The sequence below is a fragment of the Panthera onca genome, chromosome A2 (genome assembly GCF_046562875.1).
Source record: "Panthera onca isolate mPanOnc1 chromosome A2, mPanOnc1 haplotype 2, whole genome shotgun sequence".
Taxonomy (NCBI): Eukaryota; Metazoa; Chordata; class Mammalia; order Carnivora; family Felidae; genus Panthera; species Panthera onca.
In genome coordinates this window covers 165,983,875-166,010,249 of record NC_138340.1, presented here as the reverse complement: position 1 = coordinate 166,010,249, position 26,375 = coordinate 165,983,875, and the positions used below count along the sequence as shown (strand labels likewise).

At 51.5% G+C, this 26,375-nt stretch overlaps 1 protein-coding gene across 4 annotated transcripts in view; it reads right to left on the bottom strand.

Moving 5' to 3' along the window:
* The window catches only part of DPP6 (dipeptidyl peptidase like 6), an 856,594-nt gene that overhangs the window by 104,699 nt on the left and 725,520 nt on the right, over positions 1–26,375 (bottom strand). For all 4 annotated transcript variants that reach the window (XM_078437168.2, XM_078437166.2, XM_078437169.2 and 1 more), the window contains exon 8: positions 26,215–26,335. In XM_078437168.2, the coding sequence (XP_078293294.2) occupies positions 26,215–26,335 (121 nt within the window). The remainder of the gene's footprint in view (positions 1–26,214; positions 26,336–26,375) is intronic.

Genomic DNA, 26,375 nt, shown 5'->3' with positions numbered 1-26,375 from the left:
AAAGCAGAAAACACGATGTTCCTGAATGTATACTCGCTGCAGAGATGGCTGGACCATCGCTTAGAGCAACGGGCTCACAGGAGCCCTTCTGTGTCTGTGGGTCCTTAACCCTCAGGTCCCCTGAGCTCAGCCCATCACTATTTTGCTGTTTTCCTGAGGCTCTAGTGAGAGTAATTCTGCGGGCCTCAATCCATGTGTGGTGCACGAATCTAACTACCCGGGTGGACTGATTTGGGGAAGGTCTTAGGGGGTCACACCTGACTGAAGGAGACAACGTCAGAAGTATCTTCCCAAACTGAACTCATAAAACCCTTCCGACATTATTTTGGGTTACTGACGCTCTTTTATTCCTGGGAAGTCATTCATACTTTACTATGAGCTTGACACCTTGCTGAGTATGGCAGACTGTATTTTCCAGAATTGGCCCAGGTGATATTTCTGGTCCCACATGCTTTTCCAGGACTCTGCGCTCCCCCATCAAGAGGCGAGGTCTGTGTGTCTCTCCCTCGAACCTGAGCAGCCCTGTGCAGCAGCCTCAACCACCAGAATGTGATAAAAATGATGCTGTGTAACTAACTACTAAGGCAGCGTGGCTTCTCCCTGGCCCTCTCTTGCTTGAGAAGCTCCCCATTAACACCACCACCGGCCCTGTTGTAGGGAAGCCGAGGCCGACCCACGTGCCGTGTTCTGGTCTCAGCCGGCAGCCAGCATCAACCATGGGACACACGAGGGGACCAGCCTCCCGGTTGCCCCAGCTGGTGAGAGTAGACAGAAGGGGTACACCTGCCAAGCTCTGCCCAACTTATACGAGTCACTGTTTCAGGCGGTTTATTTGGATCAATGAGATCAACTTTAGTTAAGAGAAGTTTTGGACAGAACGAGGGCCAGGAAGAGGAAACCCGGGCCAGCGCGGTCGGGTCCTGTTCCTACGTGACCCTCTTCCTTTGCATCGCCTCCCACTCTTTGCCCCTCGTTTTGACCATGGGAACTTGAGGGAGCTTCCAGAACTTAGGCCTAAAGCCCTCCATTTACTTGAATCACACCCAGGCAGGTGACCGTCTCCCAGAGGATCTCACTTCTCATACATTTGTTCATGGATTCATGTGTTCAGCCGTCCACCCACTCATTCACTCATGGGGTGAACAAACATCCTAATGAGGCCGACAGAACACAGATTTGGGTAGACACGAGGTCTCACAGTGAATCAGAGGACACAGACGATGTCGGCTCACCTGTACTCCAGAACACTCTAGAACAAGGCTGTCGGTGTGTACTCTCGTTTATTCCTGAGGTAGGGGTTTCTAGCTTGGGTCTAAGAGGTGGGTCTTGCAAGGCTCCGGGAGGGGGAAGGCAGCAGAGATATCTGGTCTCTGGTCTTCATTTTGGTCCTGTGGCCTGGCCCTGGGGTCAGCCCCTGGCCTCCTGTGGCCTCCTGTGGACACCCGGCCCCTCCCCCCATGCTGGTTCAGACAGACAAGCCGCTGCTGGAAAGAAGTCTCCATGCTCTTGAGCTGTTGGAGAAAGGCTCGCCAGTTCTCTCTCCTCGTCCCCTCCCTTACCAAATTACCGTGCTGATGTGAAGGAGGCATTTAAACTACAAGAGGGTCCTCATCGGGGAGATAATCAAGTGATAATCAAACATCTGCAGAGTCAGGCAGGCACGGAACTGGAGTGTGCTTTCTGCGGAGGAGCGCCATAAGACGCCGGCGGGGCTAACCTGGGCTGGAGGACCTCCAGTCTCAGGGCCACGAAATTGGCATCTGGCCCAGCAGCCAAAAAAGCGACTTCTGGAGCAAAATCCATAGAAAAATCGTGTCACCTAGGAAAATGCCTGGCGTCCACCTGCTACTTCCAGAGGCCGTGTGCTACAGGGGAGAGCTGGACTCTGCCCCTGACCTGCCCTCCAGGCCCTCTTCCTCTAGAACGAGAGGATCGGCTTCCCTTTCTAAAGGTGAGTGCCCCTTCTCACAGAAATACGAGGCAGGTGTCATATTTTAATTCCGTCCGAAATGCTCAACGTATTTAAAAAAGTAAATCGGTATTTCATTCCTCACAAGGGCATCTGACATACCGGACCGATATTTAACTGTACTGTGACGTACAACGTATTTGGTTTTACGTAAAACCAAGTGTGACCGCGGATTCACGGACTTGCTGACAAGGCTTCATAGCCTGTTTCCCACCTGACCGCTTGGGGCCCTGACTTACGTGTCCACTGAGCTTCCTTTGAGCTGATTCTAGAAGGCCTGTGCCAGACCGGATGCCATGCTGCTTCCTGAGTCTTGGAAAAGTAACCTCTGGGGCACGTGGATGGCTCAGTCTGTTGAGCGACCGACCTCGGCTCAGGTCATGATCTCACGGTTTGCAAATTTGAGCCCCGTGTCGGGCTCTGTGCTGATGGCTCAGAGCCCGGAGCCTGCTTTGGATTCTGTGTCTCCCTCTCTCTCTGCCCCTCCTCCGCTCGCGCTCCATCTCTTTCTCTCTCTCCCTCAAAAATAAATAACCACTAGAAAAAAAAGTAACCACCAACTATAAGCAGAGGTTTGTGGAGGCTGCATTGGCTAGAAAACTGTGACTTTAGAGCAGCCTGGAAGTAAGTCTGCCCACGGGGTAGGGCAGCTCCACGGGGTAGAGTACCTCCCTGGGAGGGAGCTCGAGGCAGAGAAGAGTGCGGCACGTTCTAATAGGGACGTGTGTTCAAGTGCTGCTCAGTCACCTGTTCCCGGGCCGCCCCTGATCTGCCCACCGTCTTTCCTCAGAGTGGAGGCTAACTTCGAATGCCATATGGCCTCCAGTGAACTCTGAAGCCCTAATCGAACATCCTGGGGGAATCATGAGCCCTTGTTTAGTGTCAATATTCCTATTTTGTGCCCCCAGGATTTCCCATCCCAGCGACGGTACGGACCGCCAACTATCCAGGCGCCATGATGGATGCTCTGGAGGACAGAGAGGACCACTGGCTTCTGCCAGAAGGATCTCACGTGGATCTGGAAGGGCAAGACTTGAGCAAAAATGCCCTCCCACATCCTCAGTGCAGGTGGCCCCTGCAGGAAGGTGCTCTTACTTCAAAATGACTGCGTACATGTTTAAAAATCATGCAAGACCCTAAGAAATAAGGGGACGGAGGGCTGCAGGCGAGAAGAGGGAACTTGCGTGTGCTGGGCTGCGGGGTGTTAGGAAGGCGCTTTTCCAGACACTCTGTGAACCCCCTGCAGGGCGGTCACACTCACACCCAAAGGGGAGAGAGGCTGTGTCCCTGGAGGGATGGGAGGTCGACAGGGAAGGACAATGACATGCGGACAGGCTGCATTCCCTTTCGTTCTTCCCTGAGGAGTAGCACCTGTACCAAATCAGGTGTCACAAAGTGACGGGAAAGTACACGAGGACCATCTTCGAAGGCTTCCCGAAAAGGGACCGAGGAGGAGGCTGACGGCCTTCGGGAACAGTGCCCCATCCTGGTTACCAGGGTGTGGTGCTCAGGAGGACGGATGCTAGAATTGGGAGTGGGAGATCCAAATTCTGGCCCAGCCACTCACCAGCTGTGTGACCTTAGGTAAGAGATGCCTCAGTTTCTCCATCTGTAAATGGGGATGAAAACAGTCTCTACCTCGTTGGGCTGTTGTTACCCGAGTTCTATTAGTTGTTATACATAAATACACTGGTGCCTGTGCCCTGTGACTGCCATACAATGTCTGTCATCATGGGGACAGATAGTAGGGCCTACTGAGGGAGCAGAAGAAACCCAAATGGAAGATGAGCCTAGGAGCAGTTGGATGAAGTGGTCAAGAGGGAGCTGACCTCGCGCCTGGAGAGCCGGGGCACGTGGTAACGGAACCACCTGGAGAGCGGGGGAATCTCAGTATTGATCCCCCCTCGCTGGTCCTGGTGATTGGAGGGTAAGAGAGCAACGGCCACACTTCCCTACGGGGTCCCAGCGGGTTACTGCGGCCTCGTGGGGACAATCTGCAGGGGATATGCCTGAAAATCAGGGCCAAGAAGGGTCGTTGGGATTTCCACTGCCCGCTTCGTAAAGCATCTGCAAAAAGGGTATTTCCTCTGTAACAAAACAACCCGAACAAACACCACCACCCCTCTGCCCAGGTCCTCATGATTTTCTAATAAAAACAACGCAGTGAGGAACAGCGCTGGGAAGGCAGGGCTGAGTTGAGGCAGAAAGACAACGTTCTGCTGTCCCTGTCGCAGCAAGCACGTGACTGTGACCCCTCCTCTAACTGCACGCCCCGACGACACCGTTACTCTCCCCTTCTTCCTGCCAAACCTCACGGGCAGAGGGAGGGTGCCTGATGCATCAAGGGCTCATTTAGTCCTCAAGACAAGCACCTCAGGTTCGTGCCGTTGCTACCTTCGTTTTCACCCTTGAGGAAATCCAAGGGGAAAAGTTTAAATAATTTGCTCCAATCCCTGAGCTGGTAAGTGAAAGAGTGGATCCGTGGAAAACACTAAATGCAACCACTTTTGTCTAAAGTGTCTTCCCGGCTCCAACCCACCCCCCCCGACCTCTGCCACTGTGGCTTCAGACCCCGTGCACTCCCCCCAAAACGGGATGGAGACGGCACGGCTGGGGCCTCGTGTGCCCTCGCCAAACACTGTTTTAAATTCAGCTCCTGAAATGTGTTCCATTTAATAACGGAGAATGTTCTACCATAATACTCTAACTGACTTTGATACTAATTTAATAATCTATACAGTGATTGGTTTAGTGTCTTAGGTAAAATATATTACCAACCCTATCATGATTTTTAATTTCCTTGGACAGTTACAGTTTTCTTCCTGGTGTTTTGCCAAAGCTGATCATCCTGTTAATATTCACAAGAAAGTTAAAAATGATTGAGATTCTGAAATTGGAATTTTAATTGGATAGTGACTTTGCTACCAACTGAGATTTACCACAGTTTGTATTTATGAAGGTTTTTTTTTCCCCAAGTGCTGACTTTATTTTGTCTTCTCCTGAAAGTTAGAATTTTTCACCACACAACAAAATTATAGCCTTGAAATTATATGTAACATTTCTTTTATGCACTGGCTTTTGCTTTAAAATTGTGTGATGAGAATAATATTTCTTCTTACAATACACCACAGAAAAGCTCATTATAATACGCGTTTTCAAAGAAAATCCTAACAGAGCATAGTCCCCTTAATCAGTCTGAGATAGGCTGCATAATTATTTCTTAATATCAGTGAAAACATATTTTTAAAATAATGGATATCAGAAACAACGTGTTTGAGACAGAAAATTAGGTCTTAAGTTTCTGCTTTTTGAAAAGCAGAAGGTTAATTAACTGTAGATTATAAACAGCACTCAGAACAGCTTCTGTACCCGACAACATCAAATTATTAATTACTCTTGGTTCTACGGTTCAAAGTACAAGAGCCTGCCTTTTGACTTATGCAGACGCATCCTGAGCACGAGGAAACAGCCCAGGAATCCGGGATGGAGAAGGGACGCTGCCGTGCTGTTCCTAGGATGTGGACGGAGAAGAGGAGAGGCGGGTGGTCCAGGAGCAAGGCACATCCCCAAGCCCGGGGCCAAGCCGTTCCCCGAAGCCCACCCCTGTCCCCACCTGCTTCCGCCCTCCCCCCGCCCCCCCCCCCCCCCCCCCGCGTTTTCCAGGAGTGTCGCCCTAGCTCTAAGTGAAGCAGTGCTGTGCTGGGCATCAGGCTGAGGACACGAGGTCACCTGTTCCAGGTGGGCACATGGAGCCCAGACTAGGAGCCTCGGCCGGACGGGTTTCACAGGCAGGGGCTGTGCTTGAGAACAGGAGAGAATAATGAGCGGTGACCATGACTCTGGGACAGTCCCCACCCCTTCCTTTGAAAACAGCTGCCTGAGGGGCGTGGCTCCACGGGTTCAACACGGGCCAGGTGTCAGAAGCACCTTCTGGTGTCACACACCCAGTGCCATCCGTGGCCCAGGCAGTGGCCCTGCTTTCCTGGAAATCATAGATCCAGAGGGGACCCCACCTGGGCACACCTAGGTGTGCCGGAGTGTCGTATGATGTTTCATTACCAAACAATGACACGAGGGCCAAGAGCCACACCCTTGTTCTTCTTCAGTAACTTTAACAACCCAGCAAGTTAGGACTGCAGGTATAGTTCCCGTTCTCCAGGTGTTTAGAAGGAGAATCTGTAAGATTTACTGCCTTTTCCTAGCCCATCCCTTCCCCTTCCTCCCAGAGAACCGCCCAGCACAGGGCTCAATAAATGGCGTCAGCTCACAGTACACAGCAGGTGCTCAATAAATGGATTCAGCAGAACTAAACTGAGACAATCCATAGCAAAGGCAGAAGTCCCATTCACCGGGCCACATCCGCCCACCACGTCTTTCCCCTTGCCTTTGATGTGGGACCTGTCCACACCCGAGGTTCACCCAGGGGCCCGCAGAACCCTCTGGATCTCTAGGCCCAGACTGCAGCATCCGTGTCCTGGGACGGCCCTGGAACAGAGCGGTGCCCTTCACAATGCACTTCCCTCCAAAGTGCTCTGCAAACAGGAAGTGCTCAACACACGTCTTTGTAGCAAACAGAAGCGTGAGAACCGTTCACGGTGGTGCAACAGCTCCCAAATGCCCCAGTGGCCACGTTTATGGAGGGTGTTCTAGCCATCCCAATGCCTGGCTCCACTGGTGATTAGAGTGCCCACTGTGCCCCAGGTGCAGAGCCAGACACAGGGATTTGGTGCAGGTCAGAGAGGAATCAGTTCGCTGGCAGACAGGTCAGGGTGGGAGGCTCTCCAACGGCATGGTGAGCAGAAGCCATTTTGTAGGCGTCGAGGGGTCAGAGCCAAGGTGAACTGCTGTAGACAGCACTCCTTGGTCATCAGTGTCTCTAGCCGAAGCCTGAAGTTAGAGAGGCCCCAGCCGTAGGAAGAGGGAGGCTGTGTGAGTCCCCTGCGGGGCAGTCCTCCACCCACACTCCCTGCACATGGCAGCCTCCTGGCCACTCCCTGGGCTTGGGGGCACTCATACAAGCAACATGCCCACCCTTGGGAGGACCACACAGAAGAGGCCGGCACATGCCCGAATCCAGCTGGGGCCATTTGGGTAGGGATTTCTGGGGTTTCAAGTACTCGGATATGGTGTAGACGGTGGGGCAGGTGCTGGCTTGGGTGCTCTTGCTTCCGTCAACTCCTTGCCCTATGGGGAGGGGCAGATGAGGGGCAGGGCAGGGCCATTTAGAGCCCAGAGCATGGGGGTTGAGGGGCAAATACTCCTTTCTGGAAGGGAGACTGATTCACAGGCTACTGCAGAAGTCTGAGCGAGCACAGTGGTGGAGAATAGGGGTGTGTGCACCATGTGTGGGAGCAGTGCTATGGGATCACCCGTGCTGGAAGGTCTACCACACGAGGCCATTGCTCCCGTCTCAGCTGACCACCCTGGTGAGACTCGTGGTCCCATGAGCATCTCTGTTTTAAGTCTCTCTCTTGGGTTCACACCATAGCCATCCTCTGCTAGGATACTTCCAGATATCTGGATTCACCTACGCTCTGGCCCAGAAGAAAATCCACCAACTCTAGGTTTTCAAGACAAAAGGATTTCAGAAATCAACTAGCTCGGCATCATGTTTCATAGATGAGAAAACTGAGGGTCAGAGAAGCCCACAAGTACCCCAGGCTCCCAGAGAGCCCACGGCTCTCCATGTCTCTCACTCACAGACTCCTTCGATCTGGATTTGCTCATCATGGTCTTATTTCAATCCAAAGGCTTTACTAAAAAGGTGTCTTCTTCATCCCTTCGCGGCGCCGTGAAATTTGGTAGGTTGACTTGAACAAACCCTAACTGTTCAGCATTTCTCCATTTTGAGAAGTCCAGAGACTTCTAAAGTTGTACCAGGGCTCGAGACAATAAACAAGGTATGCCTCCTGACCTCATGGACCCCAGAGGATGCTTGGGGAGGTGGGTACTTTAAAAGATGATTTCAAGAAGATACATCCTGTGCAGTGTGTGTGTGTGTGTGTGTCCCTTAGGAAGCTGGGGACACACCGAGCATGGGCCTGATTTAAAGACTGGGCTTTAAATGAAGACCTCCCAGCTCCTGGGATCAGACCTGCCCCAATGGGTAAAAAACATGGCACAGGGGGTGGGGCAGAGGGTGAGAAAGGACCGGAAGGTGCCAGAAACACAGTCCCGCCACTCAGCAGCCTTGCCCTGTGCTTGGTTCCCTCCCCTCTACGGCCAGCATCACCCTTCCCGCTGCTCGATGGTTGGTTACATTTCTTCCCACCCTCACTTGGTTTCTGCAGGTGCCGCTGTTCCGAACGGGGCTGTGGGTCCGGCTGGCACAGAGAAGAGAGGTACTCAGCAGCAAGCAACTCTTGGAGCTGGCTGGGCCCCAGACGTGGTCCCCGCCGAAAGAAATCTGATACTGTGTCCACTCTTCGATAGGTTGTGGGCTCCCGCACCTAGCCTTGGAGAACTCCCAGTGGAGGGACCATGGAACCCCCAGGACCACCTCCCCAGAGGCCGTTCACCTACAGACAAGCTCCCCTTTGCCACCCTACCCTTGGGTGGTGTCCTCCTCGTAATGGTCAGTGACAACAGCTGTCACCATTTTGGACCCTGACCCACCGTTACACACACACCCACCTGGACCAGAAACATTCCTGTTCTCACTGAGTCTTGTCTACTTTCCCTCCTCTACTCTGTCATCCCTTCCAGTAAAGCTTTGGTCCTCTTCAAAAAACTGTTCTCTTCACAAAACTGATTTCATGCCTGAGGCACGACCTGGAGTTTGAAAGCCACGGGCAATCCAGAAAGAAAGCAAATGGCTCTCACGGACCCCACCTACCGCCAGGAGCCGGATGCTGGTGGGACGAGGCTACAGCAAGAGTCATGGAAAAGGATACGTTCCCACCAGGCCCTGCCTGGCGGCCCTAACCAAGCCCTTCAAGTCCCCCTCCTTCGCCCCCCTCCCCCACGGGATGGGAAGAGCAAAGTCGTGAGATGTCTGACGGAGACCAAGTGCAGAAAGGTCCTTGCAAAGCATCAGGGTCACAGGGCTCTCGCCCTCCCCCTTGTGCACGGCCCACTGCACCATGTGCCACGCGGTCATGGTTCCAGTGACAGAGTTTACAAAGACGTTCCCATGACGTGGCCAGTGTTGACGATGTTGGGGATGGGAGCTCCTGAGTCCTCTTAATCTCGAGGAGCATGGTGGGGCAGGGACAGAAGGGAACACTGTCAAGGTGGGGAGGGGATGGGACACTCCCCTTCCTGTTTAATCTGCCTCCCCACGTAGGGCAGACTGGGATCCCCCACTGCCCCTCTCTGTCGGTCCGCACCACCATCAGGTGGGCTCCTCCCTGCTTGAGAAAGTTCCAGGTCTTCCTCTTCCTACAGCACCCAGTACCCAAGTAAACCAGAGAGACACCACTGTCAGCTTGGGGCTCCTACCCTCCATCCGTTCGTTCTCATTATTATAAGTCAATAAATTAGAAAGACTACAACTGACCCAGGCTGGTGCCAGGACACTCAATGAGGCAGCTGCTACCCCTGCTAATATCGATAATACCCAGTTTGTGCGGCCCTTTGCTTTTCGTTATACTCTTTCCCAGACACGACACAGACGTGACCAGAGTGCACCTGATAATTACACCGTCCCCAAATTCCCGAGGCCGTGAGGACAACGGTTTCCCCTTCTGGAGGGTGGTACTAACACACAGATGGAGGCTTGCTTGGACCAGGAACTGGGGCATTTGCTCAGCATCAGAAAAGAGAAATTCTGCCATTTTTTTTTTACTAACGTACGGCGTTTTCTAACAGCGACCATCCAAGGGCTCACAGCCTCGATCTGCTGAGTGCCTGAGAAGGGACCAGTGACACATGGCACTGTGCCTGCTACCATGAGGGTCACCCTGGTCCGCAGGCAGGTGCCGCCACTCCCGTCGCGTGGATGGAGACACTGCTGCTCCTGTACAGGGACTGAGTCGCGGGGCTCAGGCAACCAGCGCGTCGTAGAGGCAGTCAAGGTTGCCAGCCTCCAAGACACCAATTTCCCTGGATGTTCAGCTTCTGCTTCTGTGCAATTGCCACGTTCTAAGAGCCTATGAGTTTTGGCCCAATTTATGGAATAAAATATCCACGCTATAAGGCAGAGAGCCCTGGAATGCCCATAGGGACCAAGTGGGATGGGGCCAGAGTACAGAGGAAGGTGGGTTTGGCTTCCACCCTCAGCGCACAGGCAGCCCAGGGAGCCGATGGCACCGAGGGGCAATTACTCCGGGTGAGCTCGAGACGTGTCCATGTTATTCCTGCAGACAGGGCTCCCTGTGCCTTCCCCGCTGTCTCCTGGAAAACGCTTCCCTTCTAGATAACCTCGTACGGTTCTAATGGATTTATCAGCTATGAATGCAGCAACCACTGCGAGGTCCCGCCGGCCCTGGGGTAAGCGGGGTAGGGCACACAATTCCGGTCACAAGGGAGCTCGCCCTTGAGTCAGGGAAGAGCTCCGATGATTTGTTTCTCATCCTCTTAGGGAGTTTGTTTCCAAGATAAAGACTATATTTTAGCTGTGTTTTATAGCATCAGCTGTATGAATCTTCTGTTCGATTTTGAGCAACAGTTGGCAGAAAATTTTAACTTCTTTTTATAGTGAAGTACAGCCGTCCTGGTGAACTGTCGCTTTGCCCAAATCTCACCAGCTTATAAAAGCCGAACATCTAGCAAACCACGGCTCTGCTCGGTTTTCTCCTAATGCTTTGGGGCTACCTGTGGTCCACAGCAATGGGCAGGAGTCATCCTGGCTGTTACAGTCACTTGGTGAATAAAAGAATCGCGTGTAGAAATTTCCAGATGCCTGAGAAGCATTTACTAGTGCTTCGGTGGGGCTTCTGCAGACAGGAGGGCACAACTGAGCTGGGGGATCTCACGAAGAGGGACTTTGTTAGCAAGCCCCCAACGGGATCAGGCTGGCTTCGTTCTCGCCGCAGGCTGGGAAGCTCCCCTTCTCCCTTTCACGGGGAGGGCGTTATCGTCCTGGACAAAGGACCGGGGGCTTCGTGCTCCCTGGAGATTCCAGTTCCAAAGAGTGGACTGCCTTGGTGATTTTTCTGAGTTGTGCCATTGGGACCCAGAGGGCAGCTGTCTTCCTTAAAGAGAGAACCAGGGGAGCCACGCCCTGCTGGATGCCCCACGACACCGCTGTGTAGAACGTTCTCTGTTTCTCTCACAGACTCTCACTCACCTGTGTCCCGAGCTCATCTTTCCCCCCGTTGGTTTTCCTTCTCTCCTTGATAAACGCTGCCATTTATCAAATACCCACAGCCGGCTGGCAGCCTGACTTGGTACAAAATCTATCCTACTAGTGACCGGATGCTGGGATCCTTCCACTGGTACCACTGCTTTGGTTCCCCCATTTTACAGAGGAGAAGGTTGAGGCTCGGGGATGTTGACAGCTTGCTGAAAGGAAGCACGGGAAGCTTGATTCAGCTCCAGCCTTGAGGACTTGGCGGAGCAGAGGCTGAGTCACTGACCCAGAATCACAGGACGGGGGCAGAGCCCGGCTTTGTGTCTCTCTTCTGGGCCCACTGCTCTTTCCACGACACTGCTGGGCCGGCCAGCCGGAGAACAAAGCTGCAGTCTGGCAGCTTAGGCTTCAGCATTTGGAGAACCCATCTGCCTGAGTCACATCGGTGTCGCAGACGGTCATCTTTGAACGAGGCAAGGCATAGAGGAAAGCGGAGTGCGGACAGAGAGATGGGGCTCGGGTCGTTCCTCAGTAGAATGGCCCCGTGGGTTTAGCCCATTAACAAGGGCCTGCTCCCCACACCCCCACTTCTATATGTATTGGCGAAAACCAAAGCGCCCCCGAGGAATCTGGGTCCTGGGAAATTGCCAAAGACGTAAATAACATGCCTGACAGATCTGTATTCAGAAATAAATGGCCTCATTTTAAATACAGAAAATCTTATTTATTCTTGCTTGCATCTGCTGCCTTTTTTCTGCCACTAAATATTTTATCCAAGGTGCCGAGAGCAAAATTAAATGGGGGTTAAAAAAGAAATTGGAGAACGTCAAGCCAGGAGGCAAATGGAGCTCTTACCTTGCAAGGCTCACAGCCTCCCTCCCTAATCAGCGCCTGCGATTTGCATATTACACACGGTGAGCATCTCATTATCATCTCCAGCAATCCCCCCTCCACCCCCCCCACCCCCACCCCCACCACAGTGCTGGGACCGCGCTCCTGATGTGCCCGGGACGGCCACCACCAGGGGGCAGCATCCCTCCCACATCCTCACTGAAGAAATGTGAATTTCTGTTCCATGGCAGGATGGGTCAAACAGATTTTCATTATAACATCACTGGCTGCTACTCTGTGACTTCTCCTGCTCTCTTTTTGTTCATACTGGGGCAGGGGAAAGACAACAACAAAGCTTGTCTCTGTGGCTGGAGTCTTCTAAGTAGGAAAATTTCAAGAAGCTGCTTCTGAGGAGTAGGCCACCCAAGGCCTTTGATGGTGCCGTGGGCCCCACACGTGTGGACGAACCAGCTGCTGCATGCCTTGGCCACACCTCACTCTGGCGGGGAGGGGTCCCTTATTCTCCACAGGAAGGGCAGTATTTTAAGTCTCCAGCAATGCCAGAAGAAGACATTCGGGGCAAGTAAACTAGGTCCTCACCCTTTTGTTAAAGTAGGTATTTAAAAAAAAAAATTTTTTTTAATGTTTATTTTTGAGACAGAGAGAGAGAGAGAGAGAGAGAGAGAGAGAGAGAGAATGAGCAGAAGAGGAGCAGAGAGAGAGGGAGACAGAATCCGAAGCAGACTCCAGGCTCTGAGCTGTCAGCACAGAGCCCCACTCAGGGCTTGAACTCACAAACTGCGTGATCATGACCTGAGCCGAAGTCAGGCGCTTAACTGACCCGGTCACCCAGGTGCCCCAAAGTAGGTATTTAATTAAGCGGCTTACTTGGGATCTTTGTCTCTCTTTCTGTCTCTCACACACATGTACACTCCTCTGTGGCTCATGTCCTCAGTCTAGGTGCCAGCCTGCTTTGGAGATCTCAGGGCGGAAAACATCCGTCCCTTTTTCTATTCCTGCGTCGTGTGAACCAGAGTCAACGAAGACTCATGACACTGCAAAGGCTATTTCCCCGGAACCCCAAAGCTCTCTTTTACATGGTTTTCAGTTCCCCTTTCAGCTTTACTTTCCCTTACTGATGATTCTTCCAGACTCAGTTCAATGCTACAATGAGACAAAAATAATCCTATAAAACCCTGGCCTGTAGAGAGAGCCCGCACCCCAGCGTTCTGGAGATGAGACACAGTGGGGGCCGGAGCTAGGAAAGCCACTGGACAGACCGCAGCTGTTAGGAGAACCAGCGCCCCACCTGCATTTCCACGAACTTATGGCCATAACCACCCAGGACGACTTCTCTTTCATTTCGGGCTTTATTTTCTTGTAATGTGCATGGCCATCAAAGTATGACCCCTTATGCTCCCTGAAGAGTCCATGGAAACCTGAATTTGCCTTAGAAGTAATGGAGAATTTCTGGAAGGCTGAGTATTTTGGGGAGGAGATGCCAAGTGCTCAGGTCTGTTTCTCTGTCCTTAAATTCCAGAGCCTCCTGGGATCCCCAACACCCTTTGCCAGTGGCAGGTGGAGAGGCCAGAGGCCGGGAGTGGTGACTGACTGGCCGCCAGGGGGAGCCCCACTGGAGGGTACTGCCGGGTGGGCACCCACCTTCCCTGCCCTGGCACGCGGGAGAGAACGCTCCATCCATGAGAGCTGGAAGGGGAAGCCCGGGCCACCCCTGCCTGTCTACCTTAGGGTATCATCCTCAGGGAGGTGATGGTGCAGGGAGACGGCCACAAATGTTCTCGTCGCCGGCTTCCCCCTAGCTACTACTCCATAAGTCTCCCCGGGAGGACGAGCTTATGCTAGGTCACACCTCGCAGGGTCTGGTGAAAGACAGAAATGGGAAAAGAGCCTGGAGACGAGGATGTACTGGTAATCTCTTGACGGGAGGACATTTGGGAAAAAGTTTGAAGAATGAGCTCTTGAATGAACACATTAAATAGCTGCTTGGTTTTCTGATTTTCATGTTTTGCAGTCTTCAATCAGAATACGTTATTCTGCCGAAAGTGTCTACATTGTACGGGAGACTTGCCTCACATAATTAGGATTTGACTAAATACCACCTTGCATTACATAAACGTCTTGCAGGCAGATCCGGATCACAAAGCATCTTTGTTTGCTAAGAGGACCCTGGGGGAGGGGGGATCTGGCGCAGGATAAACGCATGAACGCACACCCGGTGATGCGAATACGGGCTGTTGCACAGGATAGTCCCCGCCTCCCAGGCAGCCGCCATATGTCGATCCCATGAAGGGAGGGTCCGAATCACGCACCTCCCTCCTCTCCTCCTCTCCTTGCGCTTCATAAAGGCCCACGCCACGTTGGGCTCTGTGTTCTCGCAGTGACTAAGCCACACTGGGGGCATAGCAGAGGCTCGGGGTGCAACTCCTGAATAAATGAGGGGCACGTGTGCCATTACTAAGCCTTGGAACATCCTCCTTGGGGAATGGACTCGTTACGTGCAAATCCCTCACCGTCCTCACACCGGTCTGGAGACACGGGCACAAGGATTAGAGGGGTAACCACCTGGAGCTGGGGACAAGCTGACCTTTAATGGAAGCCATGTGATGGGGAGAAAGGGAAGCCACGGTGTGATTAAGGCAGCCTGAGCTGAACACATAAAAGAACCCAAAGGGTAACGGTGCGGAGCAGAGAAAGAGTTGATCCCGAACCTTCAGGGGTCAGGCGGTTCTGTCCTGAGGGCTGGGCACAATGTGATTCCTCCAGGAAGTGACATGGCAGCCTCCTGGCTGGGCGCCTTCCCAGGAACATCTATTTAAAATCCCAACATTTCACAGGCTTAGTGTCCACGCAAGGGCTTGGGTTTTCTTTTAACAAAGCAAGTGCCAGATGCCCTTGTTTCTGTAAAAAGAACAACATGCCGAATGCATTATTTTTTCCATTGAGAGCTGGAAGGTCACATCCTCTTTGGGGATAGCCAGCACCCAGTAGTTCCCAGGCTGAGGTGTCTACCTTCCATTGAACGCACAATGCGTGGCCTTGTGTGGAATGTATGCTGATCTACCAGCCTGAGCCGAGAGGGAGCAGACACTGTCTCCCTGAGGACTGCCGGGCCCCGGGGCTCTGGGGTGTGCTTGGGGCTCAGAGTCACAAGCTCGTGCCGTTGGAGACATCAGGCCTGCATGTCTGACCTCTGCCCGACGCAGGAAGCGCTTCAGGACAACCCAACACAATGGCAGTGACCTCCCTCTGCTTGACCTTCCCGGGACACCCTCTTCCAGGGTCAGGAAGATGAACAAGAATGTGAATCAACCTGAACCTGAACCTGACTCCTTAAGTCCAATGCTTCTGTTCACTGGTCCTAGAACCGGTCTTCTCCACGACTCCGAGTTCAGATTGCCCCCCACCGTGGAGAAGCTGAACAGCCATTTCACCCCCCTGTACCTTCCCAAGTGCAGCTCTTAGCAAAGAGCTCTTAGCAGCTCTTATCCAAAAAAGCAAAGCAGCTCTAGAACAAAAAAGTTATACTAATCGTGCAAATTTTATAGAAAGCAAGGAAAACAGGGGTAAAAGAAAGAAAAGCGAGCTGATTCCTTTAGAGCGGATAGTTTCACCAGAGGGTAGGGAGAAGTGGTATCAGAATCACCTGATGAGCTTTTCCTACCACACGAGTGCCCTGCGTGTGTGGGAGAGCGGAAGGGAAGAGGAGACGGAGACATGCCTGAGCTCTGTCTCCACTGTTGACGACTGGTGATCTTTGCTCCAGCACACCCACTAAGTACCTGGGAGGGCAGGTGAATATTTCATTCGTTCATTCATTGCAGTCATCTGGCTTCAATACAGAGTTTATGCCGTCTTATGTGTTTATAGCACTGATATTTAAATATGGAAACGTTAGTGACAGAAGGGAGTGTGGAGTTAACCGTTTCATCCCAACAATATTTTCAGAACAGGGAAAAGAAAATATGGCCCGAAGAGGTTAGGGAAGCAGGTCTGATGGATAGATGGAAAGGCGTGGGTGGGGTGTCTGAGTCTCAGATGAAACTGTTTCAAGTACACACGGCACGGAGCCCAATAGGTCTTCCTTCAAGTTTTCATAGAACTGTGTTAACAAACTCTCAATACTAGGGTAAAGCATCTAATGTCCTAGCGATGTAAGAACACCAGAAGACTAAAATGAGTTGCAGCTCCCAAGGGCATGAAAGGATTTTAGCCACAAACACTCAAATTTCATTAAGCCTCTGTAACAAAAAGATGGAGGTGTGCTTGTCTTAATCTCGCAATCAATGCATAATTAAAAAGCTTTAAAAATATAACCACTGAACATCGTACATTATTTATCAAAATCTCTCAGGATTTGGTCATCGTCAGCCAGATTTCTCAAGACCAGTGGGAATTCTTCCCCTATCTTGAGAGAACGTTTCCCCCTTCGACTTCTCTTATTTCCCATTTCACAAGTTCAAGCCAATCATGTCCCCATGTGGAATTCAAATCATCAGTCATCTTTCCACGACACTAACAAAGCCTATGCTGCCTTTATGAACAAAGTCTTAGCTTCTGGTTCTGAGAACCTGAGGTTTGCAGTTAACTTGTTTCCGTGCCGCACAATGGCCAGGCTTAGACGGGCCCCAACCATCCTGGTCTCTCCCCTGCAGTCAAGAGATGCTCATGGGAACCACCCGCACTAATTCACGGACTCCGCGGAGACACCGGGAGGAACGGAGCTGACCTGCAAGGTGGCGAATGATATTTATCAACCTTCCCATGGAAGCAATCACGCAGGATAGTGATTCTGACCAGTCCTCTCAGCTACCTGCCATTAGTATGCAACGTGGTGAGTTTGCAATGGTAAAAAGTTACAGACCCCAGCTGTTTCTGGGAATATCCTGCCTTAGTGGTATATGGATGGTCCGGCGTGAGGAACGTGGCATTTCTCCTTTTAGCAATTCACTAACATCACGTGTGCTCTGGCAGGCAGGGCACCCCTCCCCACTGCCCTCCTCCCACGTCCCCCACCTCCCAGCGTCCATTCTAACTCGATTGGCCCTGTGGGATCCCCTTTGCTGCCGTTGATCTCTGGCTGTTTTCTGAATCTGGTCCTCTAACCCTCTCATTGATTCTAAGAGATCCCAACATCCCTGCAGCTAATTCCTCGTCTGCTCTGGTGCCCAGATTTGAGGTCTGCCATTTGCAAGAGCGCAGCCCAGATGTGGAACCTTTAATGTTGCTTTGTCTGGTTCTCCCTGCTCTGAGGTTGCTGGCATGGTACTCCCTGGGCCCTGCTGGCGAGTTATGGACAATAAATTGTGAACAGAGGTGCCCGCTGGTGTCATCTCCAGGCTGGGAAGAGGGCAGCCCCAGCAGCCTGGGACCCTGGTGACTGTGGGGACCAGGGCCCCCACCCCAGTCCCACTCCGATCTAGGGGCATGTGCGATCACGGCGAGAGAGTCTATGTGTTGGTGTGAATTCCAGAGGTGGTATTTGGTTTTCTTTGCTTGTGCGTTTTGTTATTCACAGACTGACTTGGCCTCTCTTGGCTCCTTCCTGCCCCACCTGACAGGGCTTAAGTTTGGGGAGCAGAGAGCTAAGCTTTGGGGAGCAGAGAGAGCTAAGCTGCCAGGCATGAGCCACGAGCTCTGGCTTAGCACAGAATTGCAAGGCACACTCCAGATCAGACTTCTACTGTTCTCTCACACGGACGCTGTGTTCGCCTCACAGGTCCCTGGCCGCCATCCCACATGGCTCGGGCCTCCATCCAGACATTCTAGAAGGAGAGTGTTGTTCCTTCTTCAGTGTGCATTGCTGCCTCACCTCGACTTCGGCCACGTAATCAGAAGAATACTCCCAGACCGTCCAGGGTAACTCCCTCGGTCTGCTGCCCAACTGTCCGTCTACTGCATATTCAGATCGCAGCTCTTGGCTGTGTGTTCCAGGGTACAGGTGTAGTAACCTATTACATCAATTAAACACCAAAGTAACTGGTCACCATGGTGATCGGGAGGGTGGTGAACATCCACACGGGGAACAAGGAGTCCAGAAGAGGAAGATTAGGAGCAAGGAGGTCCCCGTCTCTCGGGAGAAATCCCCAACCGGGCTGCACAGCCTCGGTGCCCACCTGCGCTCTGCTGTGGGCTGTGGAGACGCTGTGCTTGGACGTGTGCAGATCTGACTTCTCCATTAAAAATACTTCTGTCCGTGGTAGACACCTTCTATGCTGGGCACATTGGCATCTGAGATTTGCCACACCCGAGACATCAGCAGCCGCAGACAGCAGGACAGGCAGGCAGGGGGTTTATCTTTATGGAGCATCTCACATCCACGTGCTCGTAAATAATAACACGTATTAGGTGTTAGCTTTCTCACGTGGTGCTACCTTATTCTGCCTCTGCTTTCATGGAAACATTCATTTAATAGGCATTCATGATAATCCTTTGAGGAAGGTACAAAGATACGTGACTTACGCAAGGCACCTGGTGGCTGAGGGGGCAGAGTGGGGACTCAAACTCAGGCCCGCTGGGCTGGTAAGTCCGTACTCTGAGGAAGGCCCTGCACAGAGCCAGCTACGAGAAGGGCTGCTGGCTGCAGCAGCTGTCACCAAGGTGATGGTCGGCTCATAACCCGAGCAGCGATTCAAGGCTATTTGCATATGCAAAAAATAGAACGTAAAAAGTACCACAAGAGGCATGTGGTTGGGGGGTTGGATTTGGAGCCACTTACTGGCTGTGTGACCTCAGGAGAGTCCCTGCAGGTTGGTAAGGCCAACTTTCCACAGCTGTGACTAATGTAGTGCTTTCTTCACGGGCTTCATACGGGGATTCAGTGAGTTTCTTCATGGGGCACGGCATGCGGGAGGCACCCACTGGAAGTCAGACATTCCTGTCTTATTCCTTCAGTGGGTAACCCCGACTCGCATTGACCGGGGGGGGGGGGGTCTGGACCTGGGCAGCTGCGATCCTGCAGCCTTCCACTCCGGGTAAGAGGGTCGCCCATGTCCCCAGTGTTACCCTCACTTCCTTCATCTCTGGGGATAAACAGTGAAACTTATAGTTAAAATGAGGTTCACAGTTACTGTGGTTCTTGGATCATCAGGTTGTTGTATCTGTGGAGAGATGTTTGAAATACCGATGACCGACCGTGAAGGAGGGAAGACCAGCTGACTTCCTTGGGAAGCTGACATCCTCCAGACGGTTTCTAGAATGCCTGTGTCTGAATTTGCCTGTGTCTAGAATGCCTGTGTCTGAAGCAGCACCATGAGGACAGGGGAGAATCACGTGTATGGGAGACATGCTGGCAGGAGGTAGGATGGGATCTGAGGGGCACAGAGGTGCTCAGACCAGCCCGGTGGGCAAGAAGGCCCTGGACAGCCAGCGGATGTAGACTGGCCGTCTCAGTCTCCCCCACACACCTGACATCACGGTTCCCTGCTGTGGACCAACATCCAGAATCTGGAAACCTGAAGGCGTCTGTTCACAGATGAGGACAGTGTGGACAGAACGAACCTCATCTGTACCTATGTCACAGTCGAATGAGTAGTGAACAGGTGTAGCTTTTCTCTACTGGTAACACATGCTATCCAAGTCAGGGTCATTAATACTTTATGGGGCTGGAGACTAGGGCTAGGCAGGAAAAATGCTCATTTTTGTTACACTGAACACTGAGTGCATTAAGCTTACATTTTAGATATTTTCCTCATTACTTCCATGCTATATTTTCCCTTAGAAGTCACAGATGAAGTGGAACATAATTTTTTTTAAATATTTAATTTCTACAAGTGTTCATGAGGTGTGATTTTTTTAAAAGTTTGTTTACTTATTTTGAGAGAGACAGAGAGAGTGCAAGCAGGGTAGGAGCAGAGAGAGAGAGAGAGAGAGAGAGAGAGAGAGAGAGAGAGAGAGAATACCAAGCAGGCTCTGTGCTGTCAGCACAGAGCCCAATGTGGGGCTTGAACTCATGAAACCATGAGATCGTGACCTGAGCTGAAATCAGACGCTTAACCCCCTGAGCCACCCGGGCGCCCCTCATGAAGCGTGATTTTTATCAAGTCAGAAGACTGTGGTGCTGTCTCTGTGGCAGGTGCCGGGGAAGAGTGAGGGATGGGAATCCAGCTTGGGATTCTAAAGGAAGAGAGAAGGTTGCTGAAGACATGTTCATGTCTATACAGATATCCTTTCCAGGTTGATTTGGAACTATGTAAAGATATTATAGATAATAATTTACGAGCGGAGAGTTTCATAGTTTTCAAAACTGATGTTGGGGAAAAGTTAGCTACACATTGATGCTCCTGACTCTTCACAATGCTGGATGAAGAAGTGAGGGGGCACCTGCTGTGTTTCCTGTTTGGGGAAATCACAAGGTAAAGTGACAGTGGGTTTACCAGTGGTACTTCCCGGCGTGGGTGCTGTGCTGAGAACGGCATCAGCTTTTACTCAATTTCCTTTATGACCTTAGGGACCATGGATTGCTGCTGTCCTTGCTTTGCAGACAAGAAAAACAGAGACACAAGGAGTTAAACACTCATCCAGGTTCACGGAGCTTCTAAGTGGTGAAGCCAGTGTTCAAATGCAGGCACAGTCACCACAGAAAAACCCACTCTTAACCACAGCTCCGCCACCCTCACAGGACGGCTTTGTAAAGCTGGTCACAAGCATGTGGCAGTTTACAGACGGAGATCTCCTGGTCTAACCGAAGATGTCCCATCATGAAGATCAGAGAAGTAACCAACACTAAGTCCAAAGAACTACACATCTATGGCTTGAAGAATAACACAACAGACTTGAACACAATTCCAAGTCCGTTGAACGAATGGCCACGTAACTTATTTTAAAACGATCAGTCCAGTTGGAATGACGCCTGATGGGTGCATAAATTCACTTCGATCTACTACTGGGGTGGTTTGCTGGCAACTGAAGTGCCCTAACCAGGTACTTCAGAGACAGTTCATAATAAGGAATCTGGTCAAGAATCTGCTCATTGGAGTGGCCCCAGAAGCACTGCAAAATATCATTATCTAAATGTAGGTCAGGAAGTCTAAACAATAGCTTAAGAGGCATTGGAAACACCTTCCTACCGATAAAAAGATGTTGTGTGATACATTCCCCCAGCTACTTTTCACAGTCCAAGGCCAGGGCCATGCGCTAGACTGACTGTCATGGCGGTCCCAATTGGCTCGGTCTGCTTGTCACACACACCGGGCAGGCGCTGGACACACTGAACATCGACACAGAATGCAGCAGACATTCTGGCTCACCAGGTATTTAATAAGCCGTGAGTTTCAACTGACATCATGGCACATGCTCCAAGGTAAATATTACTTGATGGCTTTGTTTTGCTTTCATAGAACTGAGAAAGTGAGGCGCGATCTGGATGAACAGGGAAGAGACCGTCTCCTACGGAAAATGCACACCGTCAAAATCACCCCACGGATCTCCATATGTGCCCTCGTCACAATGACGCCTGTTCCCACGAAAGCCATTCCCCTGTTGACATCCTGCCTCTTCGAGTAATAAAAACCGTAAGACATGGAACTACACCAAAAACATGAATCATTAAACTCTGATTTATCCATCTGGGGCCCACATGACCTTTTGTTGATTTCTCTCAGAGCAACTCTATGAGATAAAAAACTGCCAGGACATGAGTGCCGACCCCATAAAGGATGGTCTAGGAAACAGTGTCAAGACCTACAAAACAGGCCTGAGTCTTGTCCTAGATTTGCAGTCTCCAGACACAAATTTGACTATGGCAGGTGAGGACTGCGTGACCAGGCTTGGGCATTAAATGGGCAACACTGAATGAGCCAGCCTAGCAAAGCTCTAGCCTTGTTTCACAGCAAGCCTGACCACAGTGTGAACAGTGTTTCTAGAACATTCCAAGCTCGAACTTGGGATGTACTCTGGGAAGGGGGCCTCTTTGGCCAGCTTGGCCACATGCCCCTCTCCTCGATACCAGCCCCCGTGTGGGCACTAGCCGTCAGCACAGGGCTCAGTGAAGAGGGATCTGAGGGCTCCCCGGTAGGTGGACAGAGGACAGAGTGCCATGAGGACCGTGACTCTGGGGAGGAGGCAGTGCCTGGGAACCACAGAAGCTATAGGAAATGGGAGGACAGGGGACAACAGGGAGCACCGGGCATGGGCACAGGGAAGGTGTGGCTGTCTGCATGGGCTTTTCCCTCTTGTCACTGTTACTTAAGCACTGCCTGGCATGTGAGTCCTAAAACCAAGCAAGAGGAGTGGGCACGAGGGAAGCTGGCTGAGGGCTTATTAAACACTCTTCCCGCTCATTGCACGGGGCCAGGCTGCCCGGCCAAGCAGGGTCCTCGGATCTGACATCTTCCAAGTACCTTTGGGCTCTGGACTAGTTCAGACGAAAACTCAGACCTGGGATTTCATCTATACTAAACCACATATTAAATAAATACCCTTCAGGCCACTTTCTCAACTCCGCCTACCATTCCAGCCCAGTGATTCCAGCCTGTGCCCCAAGTTCACTGCTCCCTCTCATGCCCACCGCTGTCTCAGAGGGGTTGAGGAGACAAGGACTTCTCTGTGGGGGGGGAAGACTTGGTTCTCAGATGACCCCAACACATCCTAGCTTCCCGATGGGGTATAAGCCATTTCATGATAAGGACATAGCACTGACTGATGGTGTTGGTTTGGAGTATGCGTATGACCACTGTGGCAGTAGGGGTGTGGATGTCTCGCAGTTCAGGGGAAACGTAATGACTTAAAGTCCCGTTATTGGGAAATCACATGCCCAAAGCTCTGGGCTGCACCACCATACCGCACATGTCTGCTGGTGACGGCAGAAGTGAAGACAGTGTTAACAATAATACGGACTTGCCTGAAAGTGTGACTTCTTCACAGGTCCCTGGACTGGAGTTCTCAGAAAGGTCCAGTGAGATCTTAATTTCCGTTTCTAGATAACCAACGTTACTAAACCTTAAGGCGGCCGTAGGGCACTATCGAGCCGTTTTCAATCTTGTGTTAAAATCAAAATTCTGTGTGACTGCACGGCATTTGCCCAGAACAACAAAACACAGGTTGCATTTCGCTGATCAAAACTAGCCTGTGGCCGCCATGGGCTGAGGACTCCAGTGAGTCAAGGGGGCACACGGTGCCGAGTTCCTAGAGTGAAGGTTGCTTCAGTCAACTGGCCCAGACCTTCCGTGGAGAGAGTGCACACCTTCGGACAAGCAGTGCAGGCTCCCGGCAGCCCTCATGTCTCCCGCCTCGTCTCTCTCCCTCAGCCGTCAATATCCTGAAATGCCCAATGTGTTTAAGACTCCTCTCGGGACACAAAGCGAATCAAATCGATACTGCATTTTGCTGCCAACAAGCCCACAGACTGTAAGGTTGCTTCCCACAGACACAGCCTAGATTCTTCTCAGAGCTAACGTCGCCAGGCACGTCAGGCCCTCTGCAGACACTATTTTAGGGTGTGTCCCCCCCCCCCCACCGCCTGTATATGTTTTTATTTTATTTTTTTTAAAGGAAGCATCCAGAAGTGAAACAGTTAAGTCACAGATTTAGAAAAAGGACAGTCTTGAAAGTTTACCCATTATTCAAACTTGAACCAAGATTCCCCGGGGCTCTCAGGCCCCCACACGTCAGAAACGCAAGCATCAGCACATAGAACCTTCCAGGGAACAACACTAAGTAGCTTAAGCTGCCACATCAGCTGTGATTGATTTAAAATATTTGGGGCTCTGTTATCACACCAACACAATTTCGTGTAAATGCCTTGAAGAAAAATTTCCTTTCAATGGATTTGCTAAAGCAAAAGCTTAACTTGAATTGCCAAGCAATGAGCTTTTTATTTTATTAGGAAGATACTAAAAAAGATATTTTAAATCTTCTGGTTATGGATTTTTTTTAAAGGAGATTAGTCCTGAGCCACGTAGGCTCTTATAGCCAGGACTCCAGGACCTTTTCTTTTTGGGGCACCTCTGGGTTGCTACTGCACTGACCTCTCTGGACCTTGGGGCCTGACACTCATGGGGCAGGTTGTGCACACAAAACATACCTATAGTGGGCACTGGCTCCCTCTTCGTTCCAGTGACACCCTCATGTGAGGTGGCCAAGGATGATGTGACAACAAGACCTCAAGGTTTCCTCTCCCGGGGCCCAGGAAGCAACTCAAAAGCCAGAATCCTGAGTGCAATCCGGAACACTCTGAGCCTCACCATCCACATTAGAGTGAACCATCCCAGAGGGATGACTGCACTGGGGAGGACAGCCTCGATGGGCACCCACGTTCTGGCATGCCGGCTGGAAAACAGGCTGCACGGAAATCAGGATGGTCATGGCCTCGAGAAAGGAGACGTGGGTGGAGAAGATGGACCGCTCGGGGGAGAACATTCTGGAAGGATGGAATTCTCCATGTCTTGACCAGGGTGCATAGTACATACATCTGTCAAACTCATCTAAGCGTGTCCTTATGATTGTGCATTTTGTTGTATACAACGTTTATCTCAGCTTATTTTAAAAAATGTTTATTTATTTATTTTGAGAGACAGCGTGGATGTCTGCATGAGTGGGGGAGGGGCAGAGAGAGCATCCCAATCAGGCTCCGTGCTGTCAGCACAGAGCCCTATGTAGGGCTCAATCCCATGACTGTGAGATCATGACCTGAGCTGCAATCAAGAGTCAGACGCTGAACTGGCTGAGCTACCCAGGTGCCCCTTAATTTTTTTTTAACTTAGAAATCAAGTCTTAGAACTTTATGCTTCAGGGAGCTCAGTGAGATTACGAGCAGTGACATGAAGCTTACATATCCAGCTGCTTTCTGCTCCAGGGTGCGTAAAGCCTCGCAGTGCAGGATCCTGGCTTGAGGAGTGCATAGCACTGAGGAAAAATGGTATTTCCTGGGCTTCGTAATGCCCAGGGCATCCCTTGATCGCCCCTTGACCCGGCCTAGCATGGTGGATTGTCACTGTGACCACATGGTCTCAGGCAGGTAGGCTCAGAACACATAGCTGTTCATCAGCCCAATGCCGGTGCGTAAGCATCCAGATCCATACCTGGATTTATGGAAAGGGAATTGTCCTGGACTTGAACGGTGATACTCCCCGGTACCTGTTCCTTAACTTTGTGTGAACCTGGGCTGATCGCTTAAGCTCCCCTTACATCATGTGGGAAGTGTGAATGATACGGCTCCCATCACAATGTTGTTGTGAGGGCACAATGGGCTGAATGTTTGCGTCCCCTGAAACTCACGTTGAAGCCTAAATCCCCAGCATGATGGTGTTGGGAGGTGGGGCCTTCGAGAGGTGATGAGGTCATGAGGGGGGAGCCCCCCTGATGGGATTAGGGCCCTTCTAAGGGGATGAGGAGACCACATCTGTCTGTTCCCCTCTCTCTGCCATGTGTGGGCACAGTGAGAAGACAGCATCTATGAGTGCGGAGGGGGCTCTTCATCAGACACCAGATTGGCCGGCACCCTGATCCTGGACTTCCAGCCTCCAGAACGGTGAGAAACATGCTTGCTGTTCACACCCACCCCCATCCACAGTGTTCTGCAGCCTGAGCTGAGACAGACAGGTGGTTAAGTGAGGTAACAGGTAAGAAAGCGCTCAGAACAGTGACCGGAACGTACTAGCAATCGATACATAATCGTTGTTGTTACGACGAAAGTCTCATTAGCACGGAGACGGACTATAAATGTTTAAGAAGAGCTTCCCGCTCAGATTTTTAGTTATTTAATAATGCATTCAGTCCTCTGGCGCCAGAAGAAAACCAGTGGTGGGAAATGTCCAACAAGGCGGATGCACTCAGAACAGCAAACCACCTGCACTGGCTTCTCTGGAAAGCTTCACCCGTTAACTTCTTTTCCAGCTTTCCCTCCCCAGGCAAGACAAGGCATGCCACCGCTTGGGAGGGGGTCCAGAAACCTTTGCATTTGCACGCCTCCCAGGAGAGTGCCCCCTTCCCCTTCGGCGAGGAGCTTGGGTTCTGGAAAGCCCTCCACACCTGGCTACCAGGTGAGGGCTCAACCCTGACAGCATGATGCTCCCTGAAGCTCCAACACTGTCTTTTTAATTTAGCAGAACTTTAAGAAACTGGAGGCTAATTTTCAGCTGAAGTGGAAGGAAACCACCACCCCCCCACCAGCATAGCAGGAGTGGGACCCCAGACCCCCACGTCTGCCCCACCCGGTGCGACTCACCTTCGTACAGCCAGTCACTGAGACCGTTGTAGATCACGCCTTCCTTCCCAGTAGACACCACACGAATGGCCTGCTTCCCGACGTGTGCGCAGTAGTAGATGTTGTTTTCAAAGATAAATATCTAATTGGGAAGATAGAAAACACAGTGTTAACCAATGAAG